Source organism: Oncorhynchus clarkii, chromosome 4, assembly GCF_045791955.1.
Source record: "Oncorhynchus clarkii lewisi isolate Uvic-CL-2024 chromosome 4, UVic_Ocla_1.0, whole genome shotgun sequence".
NCBI classification, from domain to species: domain Eukaryota; kingdom Metazoa; phylum Chordata; class Actinopteri; order Salmoniformes; family Salmonidae; genus Oncorhynchus; species Oncorhynchus clarkii.
In genome coordinates this window covers 8943564-8957200 of record NC_092150.1, presented here as the reverse complement: position 1 = coordinate 8957200, position 13637 = coordinate 8943564, and the positions used below count along the sequence as shown (strand labels likewise).

Genomic DNA, 13637 nt, shown 5'->3' with positions numbered 1-13637 from the left:
ATCGAGAATCTGTGGAAAGAACTGAAAACTGCTGTTCACAAATGCTCTCCATCCAACCTCACTGAGCTCGAGCTGTTTTGCAAGGAGGAATGGGAAAAAAATTCAGTATCTCGATGTGCAAAACTGATCGAGACATACCCCAAGCGACTTACAGCTGTAATCGCAGCAAAAGGTGGCGCTACAAAGTATTAACTTAAGGGGGCTGAATAATTTTGCACGCCCAATTTTTCAGTTTTTGATTTGTTAAAAAAGTTTGAAATTAAATGTCTAATAAATGTTGTTCCACTTCATGATTGTGTCCCACTTGTTGTTGATTCTTCACAAAAAAATACAGTTTTATATCTTTATGTTTGAAGCCTGAAATGTGGCAAAAGGTCGCAAAGTTCAAGGGGGCCGAATACTTTCGCAAGGCACTGTATTTTGCATTGGATTATGTATGTGATACAAGGTTCGGATACGACTGTGGTATGTGGTTGTCTCGCATGGCTATCTTAAGATGAATGCACTAGCTGCAAGTCTCTCTGAATGGGAGCATCTCCTAAATGATTAAATTGTAATGTAAATGTAGTGCTTTGTATATATTGATGTATTTTATTTGTGTTTCCTGTTTGGACCCCAGGAAGAGTAGCCACCGTCTCGCCAGCAGGTTATTGGGCAACCTAATAAATAGTAGATCAAATGTATGTTTTTTCTCCTGTACGAGTGAGCTGGTGACTCGTAAAATTATGCTGGACGCTGAAATTCTTCCCACACTGGGAGCAGTGATATGGCTTCTTTCCTGTGTGAGTATGTTAGTGTCTCTTTAAGACACCAGAGGGCGTGTATTTATTCCCACACTGGGAGCAGTGATATGGCTTCTCTCCTGTGTGAGTATGTTAGTGTCTCTTTAAGGCACCAGAGGGCGTGTAATTATTCCCACATTGGGAGCAGTGATATGGCTTCTCTCCTGTGTGAGTATGTTAGTGTCTCTTTAAGGCACCAGAGGGCGTGTAATTATTCCCACATTGGGAGCAGTGATATGGCTTCTCTCCTGTGTGAGTATGTTAGTGTCTCTTAAAGGCACCAGAGGGCGTGTAATTATTCCCACACTGGGAGCAGTGATATGGCTTCTCCCCTGTGTGAGTATGTTAGTGTCTCTTTAAGGCACCAGAGGGCGTGTAATTATTCCCACATTGGGAGCAGTGATATGGCTTCTCTCCTGTGTGAGTATGTTAGTGTCTCTTAAAGGCACCAGAGGGCGTGTAATTATTCCCACACTGGGAGCAGTGATATGGCTTCTCCCCTGTGTGAGTATGTTAGTGTCTCTTTAAGGCACCAGAGGGCGTGTAATTATTCCCACACTGGGAGCAGTGATATGGCTTCTCCCCTGTGTGAGTATGTTAGTGTCTCTTTAAATATGTGAAATAACAAGGGTGGTGCACTTCCCCCTACTGCCACAGTGGGATAGGTTCCAGAAGGTCACAGGTTCTAATCTTGCCAATCCCCTTTTCTCAAAAGAAGATACATTTCTAGCCTACTACACACCTTTTGAATGTACTTTTATCCCTCAACAAATGTAACAAGCCCATAACTTTATTGGTAAAGTAGAATTTGGAAAGGAGAGCATCTCAGAGTAGGGATGCTGATCTAGGATTAGGTCCCATCTCCATGTAATATTATTCATAGGGATTTAAGAAGGCAAACCTGATCATAAAATCAGCACTCCCTATTCTAAGACGTTTGATAGATATCTCAGTGTAAATGCTATGGCTAACACTTACCCTGGGAGGGTAGCAGGTAACTGTTCTAGCCCATCTCCGGTTGAATTCCCCTAACAGGTTGAAGTGTTTTAAAAAACAAAATAACAGCTTTATTTTCTGAAAACATATTGAATTTAAAAACAATTACACAAACACATTACAATCCATCACAAAGTCAGAACCTTAAATGATTTAACTGAGCGTCTGTAATTTATAATCTCCACAACGTGATAATGCCCATTTAGTTTCATTTACAACCATTATCCATTATAAGAGTTGCATCACCCTGGCCTGTGGTGCCCCCTTTGGGTCCCTCTGTGACCTTCACTTCCTGTTTAAAGTTCTTCCACAGGGGCCACTGACCTGTTGCCCTACATGACCCCTTGGCCTTGGCTGCAGGGGGCTGCTTGGGTGCTGGCTCTGCCATGGTGTCCAGGGTGAAGCTCTGCCTGAGGACCTGCTCTGGCGTGGGCCTGAGGGCACCATAGAGCCTCTGCAGTGCCCGCACATCCTCCAAGGCATCATGCGCCTCGTAGGAGATGCCAACCACTATCCGAACAAGGTTTTCCTGACGAAAACTCTGGAGTCCGCGTCCCTTCAGAATCTCTCGCGCCAACGGGAGCGTGTCCAAGCAACCAGAAACTGCGAACTGGAACTCAGCTTTAAGGTCAAACTCATCAAGCCCTCTAGCTAGCACAGGGCAGTCGAAGCGACGGATATTGTGACCAACGACAATTGGGCGGTCCAGCATGCGCAAGAAGGCTATGAAGGAGACTAGGACTTCTTTGAGGGAGTTGGTCAGGACAGGGCAGCGATGGTGGTAGAGCCTGTGCCTCCAGACTCTGAAGCCTGTGACCTTGGCGGCTCCACGCTGCATCCGACATCGAGGGACAGTGTAGAGGTTCAGGGAGTGACCCCCACTTACTGCAGCCAGCTGAACGATTTCACAGCTCTGACCTGTTGGAATGACAAGCATTACAAACACTCAATCAGTTTTCAAGACCACGATAGCCCGTATAGAAATGATTAAGACGTTCACATAACATTAGGTTAGAAATTTTCAGTCCCGGTCCTGGAGACCCACAGGGGTTGAGGGTTTTCTTCCACTACAGATCTACACACCTGATTCAAGGTGAATTCAAATCAGTGATATTCTTTGATTCTATCTGTGTTAGTTCTGGGCTGCCTGAGACAAAAGCCTGTTGCAGACCTGCCAACCTTGTCCAACTTTTTAGAGTACTAGATGCGCGGCAAATTGGAGATTCAACTCGCAGGCATAGCACGTGCCGAATAGGGGTTCTCCCCCCCCCCCCCCCCGCACACACGCTGTTTGTGAGTCTGATTGCAATTATAGAATTGTACCAAATCAAGTCTATACAAGGTTGGAATACCTTGACAGCATTCTATTTACACATACGGTAAAACGTCACTAACATGATGTCATTGGAAAGAACACACAAAGGGCCTTTATTCTTGGAGTTTTATTTTATTTCATTAAAACAAATAATAAGTTATTTGTTTAGGTACAAAATGTCTAAGCCACGATATTTATTTTTAAACTCTGATATGATAAGAACAAATGTTTGAGCAGAGCATCAGTATCAAATCAGCATGCTATCCATAATAAAAAGGAAAAGGCTACGACAGGAAACGGTGGGTGAGAACAAATCTTCCATTTGCTAGACAGATTTGCCTGGTAGCTAGCAGATTTAGCCTTACGCAGCATAGCATCAGGGTAGACTTCTCTATGGCAAACAGTTCCTCTGGCAATCATTGAAACCTTCTTCACAGTCTGCGTTGCTGTGGAATATGACCAATATCCCCAGCATCACAGCCGAAAGGTGGGAGTAGACCAGGCTGGCCCCCCCCTTCTCATTGGGCCGATTTCTCTCCAGGCCTGATCCGTGCCATGAAAAAGGTTGAGGGATGAGAACTTGGCAGTCTGCCTCTTGGCAATGTCAGCAACCGCTGCATGCTGGAGGAGCACATCTACAAATGGACATTTCAGCAACATGTAGTCTACTGCAGAAGAAAATATGTTTCTGACATCTGCCTAGAAGGCTTCCTATGTAGGTGCGGGTGTCCTGGCCAATGGACAGCTCGTCAGGAAGCTGGTTTTGGGCTCTCCAGGTAGTGTGTAGACTTGACACCACTACTCGTTTCTGCCATCATAAGGGTAGTGACAGTGTCTGGCTTGTATAGAAGGACAACATTAGTTTCTGCAGTTGCATCTCTAAAATTGACAGTCAAATTTGAACACACGGCTCCTCTCGTTGCAGAATCAGATTTCCGACATAAAAAAATTGATATGGCTCTCTGTAAAAAAAGTATGCATAGATTTTTGATACCGGATCTGTGAGAGATTTTAGGACTTTCTCAGGATTTGTAAGATCTTTTGGTCCTTTTTCATTCTTCTCTGCCTTTTGGGTTGCCACTTTGACCCCAATATCCCTTTGCTTGAACAGATACTGAGAGTCAGGTCGAAGGTTTTGTCAGTAGGTCCACATTTGATGGAGGATGGCATGACTTTGCTTCCAGAGGAGCCAGGTGAGGGCTCGGGAGAGCCTGGTGAGGGCTCGGGGGAGCCATGTGAGGGCTCGGGGGAGCCCGGTGGGGGCTCGGAGGAGCCAGGTGAGGGCTCGGGGGAGCCAGGTGAGGGATCCGGGCTCGGGGGAGCCCGGTGGGGGCTCGGGGGAGCCAGGTGGGGGCTCAGGGGAGCAGGGTGGGGGCTCGGGGGAGGAGGATGGCATGACTTTGCTTCCAGAGGAGCCCGGTGGGGGCTCGGGGGAGCCAGGTGAGGGATCTAGGGGCTCGGGGGAGCCAGGTGGAGGCTCGGGGGAGCCCGGTGGAGTAGAGTCAGCTGGGGGCTTCGTAGAGTCAGCTGGGGGCTTGAGCCGTGGCATTGGCAATGTGGTGGTGGAGGAGGAGGAAAAACTCTTGGGCTGCCTAGCAGAGGGCTCAAGTGAGGACGAGGATGTGGCTGTTGTGGTGAAGCTCGGGGGCACAGTGGTCTTTCTCCGATACCTCATCAGCAAAGAACACAGAGGATCCCATTGCTGCAGAAGGCAGTGGATACACTGGCCAAGGGACAACCATCTTGTAGATACCAGCTTCAAAATCTTCCTGACATCAGTGTCAAACAGAGAAGCCTTCCTCTCGCTACTCTTGTCGAGATAGTAAAAGATGGTTAAGAGAAAGTCTTCAGTATTAACACGGAGTTGCCTCGACGCCCTCTCTGCAGCTATGTGTAGCAAATGGCAGGCACAACCAACCAAGTACACATTCTCATTTCAGGTCGCCACCCCTTTTCCCAGACCTTGTAAGACAGCAGCATTATCCACTAAAAAAAACCTCACAATTGCACCACGGAATGCTCCTCTTCTTCATTTCAGTGTCAATTACAGCTCTTCCTGTAGACTCTCTCTCGATTCACATAACACGACTTCCTTGCCCATACTTGCATCGAAGAGCCGTAAATACAATCAGTTACATTTTGACATGCTCCGTGTCGGTATCGGCCATCGGTAGCCAGGCTGAAAGGACACCTCTTCATTGCCTCTGTGAATCCTTGCTCATTATCAAGGGCCAGTGTTTTGATGTTTGCGGTCTTCGTCCTGACACAGCCATACTGCTTTGTGATGTCACTGTTGGGAAACATCTTCTGAAAACGGGGCCCTGCATGGTCTGCCACACAACAGCAGGTTGTGTGCAACAATATATGCCGTAAAGAGAGTTTCAGCCCAGATTTTTATTTTATTTAACTAGGCAGAACGACAGATTTTTACCTTGTCAGCTTGAGGATTCGATGGGGCGGGTAGCCTAGTGGTTAGAGCGTTGGGCCAGTAACCGAAAGGTTGCTAGATCGAATCCCTTTGCTGACAAGGTAAAAATCTGTTGTTCTGCCCCTGAACAAGGCAGTTAACCCACTGTTCCTAGGCCATCGTTGTAAATAAGAATTTGTTCTTAACTGGCTTGCCTAGTTAAATAAAGGTTCAATACAAATTAAATAAATAAAATCACTGGCTTCAAAGGTTTCTATAGCTGGGGTTGATGCTGTAGCTGCCAGTAGCTTCTGATGCCTTTTCCCATCCACATGATGTTGATGCTGTAGATGCCTTTCCCCATCCACATGATGTTGATGCTGTAGCTGCCAGTAGCTTCTGATGCCTTTTCCCCATCCACATGATGTTGATGCTGTAGCTGCCAGTAGCTTCTGATGCCTTTTCCCATCCACATGATGTTGATGCTGTAGCTTCTGATGCCTTTTCACCATCCAAATGATGTTGATGCTGTAGCTTCTGATGCCTTTTCACCATCCACATGATGTTGATGCTGTAGCTGCCAGTAGCTTCTGATGCCCTTTCCCCATCCACATGATGTTGATGCTGTAGCTGCCAGTAGCTTCTGATGCCCTTTCCCATCCACATGATGTCTACAATCTAAAAATGACATAGGGACATTGTACAATAAATTGAGTGGGAAAATAACATGGCCATGGCTGTATTCATTTTATATGACCCATTTATTCAAATCACTAAGTAATATGGGCAACAGTAATATTATCCAATATTTCTTAGGATCAAATCATTTAGCATCCTTATACGTAAGCACTTACCTGAGGTTCCTTGATGACTGATGACATCATACTTGCACAAAGTATAAAATGCATGATACGATAGCTTGGATTGCGTCAAGCATGACCACTTCTGGTATCGAGGAAGGAACTTCTCAGGCGCGTGTATTCTGCTTTTTTGGAGTTTCGGGGTTACTGCTCTGCCTGTTTCCTCACTCTCGTCGTCTGACATAGCTTTACTGACTGGCTGCAATAACAACGAGGGGCAGACAGACACTGGGTAGCTACGTCGAATAATTATGTATTCATCTCCATGTCCGTTGACAAAACTACGCACATGTCTGTGTGTTGCAGCTCGAGAATCGGGATGTTAGATTTACTCCGTGTATTTATTTATTAAAATGTTTTAAAAAATATATAGAAAATACTTGGGTCTCGTACCTGCGTACATGGACAGAGAACTGCGTAGTTGGTACGCAAAATGCGTGCATGTTGGCAGGTCTGTTGTTGGTCCCCAGAACCAAGACAGACTGATCTCACTACTATGGGAAATGAATATCACCTGCCCTACATGATTATATCGAATGATTATGAAAAAACGTAAACGTTGTCTTTGATTGAAAGTGTATAAACATCGCGCCAACCTTGGTTCTTCATACACTGTTGCAAGAGCAAAAGTAGGGACCCCAAACAAACTGCTACAATATATCAACAACACGACAGGCTGCAGTAATGTAGCAAGAATATCGAGTGACTGACCAAGTCCTGTTGTCTCCAAGTCAAAGAACACCAAACTTCGGCCAGGGCTGGTGGCCACAACGAGGCGATTGTTCTCATTTTCCATTAGTTCTCATCACGTCTATAAATCAAACGAGAAAAATGTTGTGAAAATGCAGAGCTCAAACTGACGATTTACTATAAATGCGCCGTGAATTAAGTTATGAGAGCAAACAATTCGCTAGAGACAAGACAATGAAACCACAAATATTACTAGACCAAATCAATTCTCTAATTTGCTTGGATTCTTTCTATTCTATTTGGGGCTATTCAACTAGTGTCGGAAATCCCAAACCTTGGGCAACAGCACAAACACTAGTACAATGAGGGAGGAAACTCTAGAAAGACGACAATATCAAAGATGTGTATGACAAACCATTGTTCTTACTGTGACCGACGTCTTCTTCTGCTTCTTCTTCTTGTGCGTTTCATGGCGAACTACATCCCCCAAAAAGGTGTATTGCCGCCACCAACTGGAAGGGGTTGTAAAAACAAGGTAAAAATAAAATACAATTTTATTCGTCACATGCTTTGTAGACAAAAGGTGTGGACTAACAGTGAAACGCATCCTTACAGCCCTTCCCAACAATGCAGGGAGAAATAAATGAGAGAAATAACAGAAAAGTAAAACAAGTAATATAAGAAAGTATTAATAATTACACAATGAGTAAAATGATAACTTGGCTAAATAGGTATGAGTACCGCGTTGATACAAGTGGTACTAGGTAATTGAGGTAAATATGTACATATAACTAGGGAAAAAACGACTGATAGTAAACAGTAGCAGCAGTGTATGTGATGAGTCAATGCAGATAATCTGGGTTGCCATTTGGTTAACTATTTCACTAACTATTTAGCAGTCTAATGGCTTGGGGGTAGAATATGTTCAGGGTCATGTTGGTTCCAGACTTGGTGCACCTTTACCACTTGCCGTGCTGTAGCAAAGAGAACAGTCTATGGCTTGGGTGGCAATTTATAGGGCCTTTCTCTGACACCGCCTGCTATAGAGGTCCTGGATGGCAGGGAGCCCTAGTCGGACATGCCAAAATGGTTCCAACCACAATTGCAACACTTCACATTCTTTTCACTTTTACAACACATGAGATAATCTCTTCCCCAACACAATTAATAAAATGGCCACCGGACAATTTACATTCACCCCTTTTGTACACTGCTGCTACTCGCTGTTTATTATCTATGAATAGTCACTTCACCCCCACCTACATGTACAAATGACCTCAACTAACCTGTACCCCTGTACACTGACTCGGTACCGGTTCCCCCTGTATATAACCTCGTTATTCTTATTGTGTTACTTTTAATTATTACTTTTTATTTTAGTCTATTTGGTAATTATTTTCTTAACTCTTCTTGAACTGCACTGTTGGTCAAGGGTTTGTAAGTAAACATTTCACGGTAAAGTCTAGACTTGTATTCGGCGCATGTGACAAATAAAGTTTGATTTGATTTGACATGGACATCTAGGCTTATCCCTTCTGCAGACACCTTTCAATTCAAGGGGCTTTATCGGCATGGGAAACATGTGTTTACATTGGCGAAGCAAGTGAAGTAGATAAACAAAAGTGAAATAAACAATAAAAAGTTAACAGTACATATTACACTCACAGAAGTTCCAAAATAATAAAGACTTTTCAAATGTCATCTTATATACAGTGTTGTAATGATGTGCAAATAGTTAAAGTAAAAAAGGGAAAATAAATAAACATAAATATGAATTATTTGTGGATCTGTGTAATCTGAGGGAAATATGTGTCTCTAACATGGTCATCATACATTTGGCAAGAGGTAAGGAAGTGCAGCTCAGTTTCCACCTCATTTTGTGGGCAGTGTGCACATAGCCTGTCTTCTCTTGAGAGCCAGGTCTGCCTACGGCGACTTTTCTCAATAGCAAGGCTATGCTCACTGAGTCTGTTCATAGTTAAAGCTTTCCTTAAGTTTGGGTCAGTCACAGTGGTCAGGTATTCTGCCACTGTGTACTCTCTGTTTAGGGCCAAATAGCATTCTAGTTTGCTCTGTTTTTTTGCAAATTCTTTCCAATGTGTCAAGTAAATTATCTTTTTGTTTTCTCAGGATTTGGTTGGGTCTAATTGTGTTTCTGCCCTGGGGATCTGTGGGGTGTGTTTGTGAACAGAGCTCCAGGACCAGCTTGCTTAGGGGACTCTTCTCTGGGATGATGGAAGGTTTCTACTTTCTCAAGTGACCACTCTAACAATGGAAATACATGCCCTCAAAGATGGAAGGCATGCGGGAGGAAGCGATAATCAGGTGGGACCATTCTAGCCAATGAATGGAAGATATAAGTGTGTGAACAACAGGCCATAGAGATAGAGGACTCCCTTTTGTATCTGTGCCATTATATTGTCTGTGACAGCATGGGAAGCGCCATTGAGGCTATCTCCATTTTAAAGTTGTACATTTTCTTCTTCATTGGCTTATTGCTCCCAAGTCATAGGATTCTACACCAGTTGACTACTTTAACATGGTGTAGTCCCTCAATGGCAATGTCCATGCTAAAACAGGTTATATCCAGGCACAACTACGGTATATATATTTTCAATTATTTTTATTTAACCTTTATTTAACAATATAAGTTGGTGTTTTTATCAAAGTTGCCGAAATGCCACTTACACCCACTTATATCAGTGCATTCATAACAACCTAACCATTACGAAATTACTTTTTAAATAAAAAAAATAATTCCCCCAAACCAGTTACACATACGAACAACAATTTACAGACAGACTTACAAATAATGACTCCATCTCATCTGCCCAGACTCGCATGCTCACACCTCCATCCCCAGTGTCTGGCCACACCCCCATCCCCAGTGTCTGGCCACACTCCCATCCACAGTGCCTGGCCACACCTCCATCCACAGTGTCTGGCCACACCCCCATCCACAGTGCCTGGCCACACCCCCATCCACAGTGCCTGGCCACACCCCCATCCACAGTGCCTGGCCACACCCCCATCCACAGTGCCTGGCCACACCCCCATCCACAGTGCCTGGCCACACCTCCATCCACAGTGCCTGGCCACACCCCCATCCACAGTGCCTGGCCACATCCTCCTCCCCAGTGTCTGGCCACACCTCCATCCACAGTGCCTGGCCACACCCCCATCCACAGTACCTGGCCACACCCCCATCCACAGTGTCTGGCCACACCTCCATCCACAGTGCCTGGCCACACCCCCATCCACAGTGCCTGGCCACACCCCCATCCACAGTGCCTGGCCACACCCCCATCCACAGTGCCTGGCCACACCCCCATCCACAGTGCCTGGCCACACCTCCATCCACAGTGCCTGGCCACACCCCCATCCACAGTGCCTGGCCACACCCCCATCCCCAGTGTCTGGCCACACTCCCATCCACAGTGCCTGGCCACACCTCCATCCACAGTGTCTGGCCACACCCCCATCCACAGTGCCTGGCCACACCCCCATCCACAGTGCCTGGCCACACCCCCATCCACAGTGCCTGGCCACACCCCCATCCACAGTGCCTGGCCACACCCCCATCCACAGTGCCTGGCCACACCTCCATCCACAGTGCCTGGCCACACCCCCATCCACAGTGCCTGGCCACATCCTCCTCCCCAGTGTCTGGCCACACCTCCATCCACAGTGCCTGGCCACACCCCCATCCACAGTACCTGGCCACACCCCCATCCACAGTGTCTGGCCACACCTCCATCCACAGTGCCTGGCCACACCCCCATCCACAGTGCCTGGCCACACCCCCATCCACAGTGCCTGCATTATTGTTTGCCACATGGCCTTAAATTGTACCAATTTGTTTTTCTTGGTCACACATGCTATTACAATATTTCAATAACAAATTATTTATTAAATTAATTATTATTAATTTAAATTAATTATTAAATTAATTATTTATTTTTCCATTGTGTTAATGGCGTCGGAGTGATTTACTCCCACGTTTTTAGTATGTTTATTTTTCAAGATGAGTGATGAGAAGAGAATCGTCCAGTCCATTGGGTATCTCACTACAACCCCATATGCCATGTCTTGAAATATGCAGACAGACGGATTAAAAGTAGGTTTTACATTCTAATACTTCTGACAGCCAACTTTCTAGCTCCGCCCATCACTTTTGGACACCATAGCATTCCCAGAAAGCATGGCTCATTGGGAATGAGTCATTGTCATTGGTGAATTTTGTCTTGTGTATAATAAATTCTATACATTAGTTTATACTGGATTAAGCATACATTTTCGTTGACTGTAATTTCGTTAGTTATGCTTCAACATTCCCTCCAACTTGTGCCAACATACGTTATTTTAAAGTATTGGTTCCAATAGTTTATATTTTGTTTCTAAGAGATTGTCAGTTGGATTGGCTCTCTGCAAGGTTTTGTATATCTTACCTGTCATATGATCATCCTTTTCTGACTCAAATAAGATTCCCTCAAGGTTTCTCTGATGTCCAAAAGATTTCGAATTTATGTGATATGAAACTTTAAAATTGCATATGTATCAATCCAAAATTGCTTTTTAATTCTGTCATTGAAATAAATGTATTTCCTGTTACCAAGTCATTTACAGTTTCTATGCCTTTATAGTTTTCCATGTAGACCAATTTATCTGTGAATTCTGAAAAGCTATCCTAGGTTTGTTCCATAAAGTTGTGTTTTTAGGGAGTGATATTGGTCCATGGCAAATACGTTTCATTTTCTTCCTTATTCCTTGTTGTTAATGTTCTCAGCTTTTCCCTTGAAAATATACACATAAGAAGATTTTGGGGATGAGCGTATCTTCAATATGTACCCATTGTTCCTCTTCAGTGTATTTAACTATATGTTGCAAGTAAACGCCTTGGCTGGTGAGTTGATACAATTCCAAATCTGGAAGGTTAAAACCAGCCTCAGATTTAGGAAGATGTTCTAACTTTCCTTTTTATTCTATGAGTTTTATTTGCCCATATAAAGTCTTATGACAAAGTATACTTTTTTAAAAGAAAGTCTTTGTTTGGGTAATTGATATTACCGAAAATAAATACAATTACGAAACTTCTAGGCATCACATACAGTAGCAAATTAGCAATTGCATTTTTTGTTGATCAAAATTCAACACTCTCTCATTGACCTCCATACAAAAATTCCTTATTTTAGTGGACCTAGTAAAACCCCTCTCTTCGTCTCTTCCTCTCTGCTACTACAGCATGTATCCGAAGTTTGACGTCATCTCTAAGAGCAGTCATCCCTCAGGGTGTCTATGCTTCCACTTACTGATAGGTCGTCTCTCAGTGCATCTCTCAGGAAACGCAGGGGTGTCGAACGGAGTCGGCGTTTCGAAAGGAACCATAAAAAGGAGAAGTGGGGGTTTCTAAAGGAACCATAGAAGGAGAAGTGGGGGTTTCTAAAGGAACCATATAAGGAAACGTGGGGGTTTCTAAAGGAACCATAGAAGGAGAAGTGGGGGGTTTCTAAAGGAACCATAGAAGGAGAAGTGGGGGTTTCTAAAGGAACCATATAAGGAGAAGTGGGGGTTTCTAAAGGAACCATAGAAGGGGAAGTGGGGGTTTCTAACGGAACCATAGAAGGAGAAGTGGGGGTTTCTAAAGGAACCATAAAAAGGACAAGTGGGGGTTTCTAAAGGAACCATAGAAGGAGAAGTGGGGGTTTCTAAAGGAACCATAGAAGGAGAAGTGGGGGTTTCTAAAGGAACCATAGAAGGGGAAGTGGGGGTTTCTAAAGGAACCATAGAAGGGGAAGTGGGGGTTTCTAAAGGAACAATAGAAGGAGAAGTGGGGGTTTCTAAAGGAACCATAGAAGGAGAAGTGGGGGTTTCTAAAGGAACGACCACTCCTTTCGAAACACACATTTTTCCTGACAGATCCACTGAGATGATAGTGCAGCTGGACCCTGAAAAGCGCAGTCCACTAATGAGTTGACCCCTCTCGACCTGAAATTAGTTGTCCAACCAAAACGTTTCCCTGAGTTTCTCATATAGCATTATTAATGTTATTGAGAAGCACAGAATCCATTAGGTTTGACAGATTTGTTTAGATTTTATCCCCAGTTCCTGTCCAACTTAATAGTCAGTAGTTTCTCCAAGGTAGGCCCATTTCTTCATATATGTTTACATTGCAACCAAGAAGACAACAACAATCCTAAACCTGTTTCAGACTTTAATTAATAACCATTTTCAAATAACAATTTTATAAAGCATGTTTAAAAACGTTTTTTTTTTTTTTTTTTTTACACACGCTACCACATGATTATTGTTTGCTAAAATTGTGCATGACAATACTTACAGTTACATTTTCTTATTTTTATATTGTGGACAAGATCATCCACAAAAGTTCTATATGCACAGGAAAGACCAGGGCACGCAAATAACCTGAGTGTGTAATAAAATATTATTATATGTTTTTTTTTTTTTACAGATGCTTCCCTCGATCAGAAACAAGTAACTGTGGAAATACAGTGTGAAAACACTGAAAAAACCTGCATGTGTAATAAAATATTATTTTATATATATATATATATATATATATATATATA

The 13637-nt window shown here is 43.8% G+C and overlaps 1 protein-coding gene across 2 annotated transcripts; it reads right to left on the bottom strand.

Moving 5' to 3' along the window:
* Positions 1–1826: 1826 nt before the first annotated feature.
* Positions 1827–7562, bottom strand: LOC139406373 (protein PML-like). 2 transcript variants are annotated; one of them, XM_071148906.1, is made up of 3 exons: positions 7466–7562; positions 7072–7171; positions 1827–2696 (listed from the first exon to the last, which is right to left on the bottom strand). In XM_071148906.1, exons 2-3 carry the CDS (start codon positions 7154–7156, stop codon positions 1987–1989), a joined length of 795 nt encoding a protein of 264 aa, XP_071005007.1. In that variant the 5' UTR covers positions 7157–7171; positions 7466–7562; the 3' UTR covers positions 1827–1986. The 2 variants fall into 2 exon arrangements, with proteins under 2 accessions (XP_071005007.1, XP_071005008.1); XM_071148907.1 differs by having other exon boundaries at positions 7478–7499.
* Positions 7563–13637: the final 6075 nt, after the last annotated feature.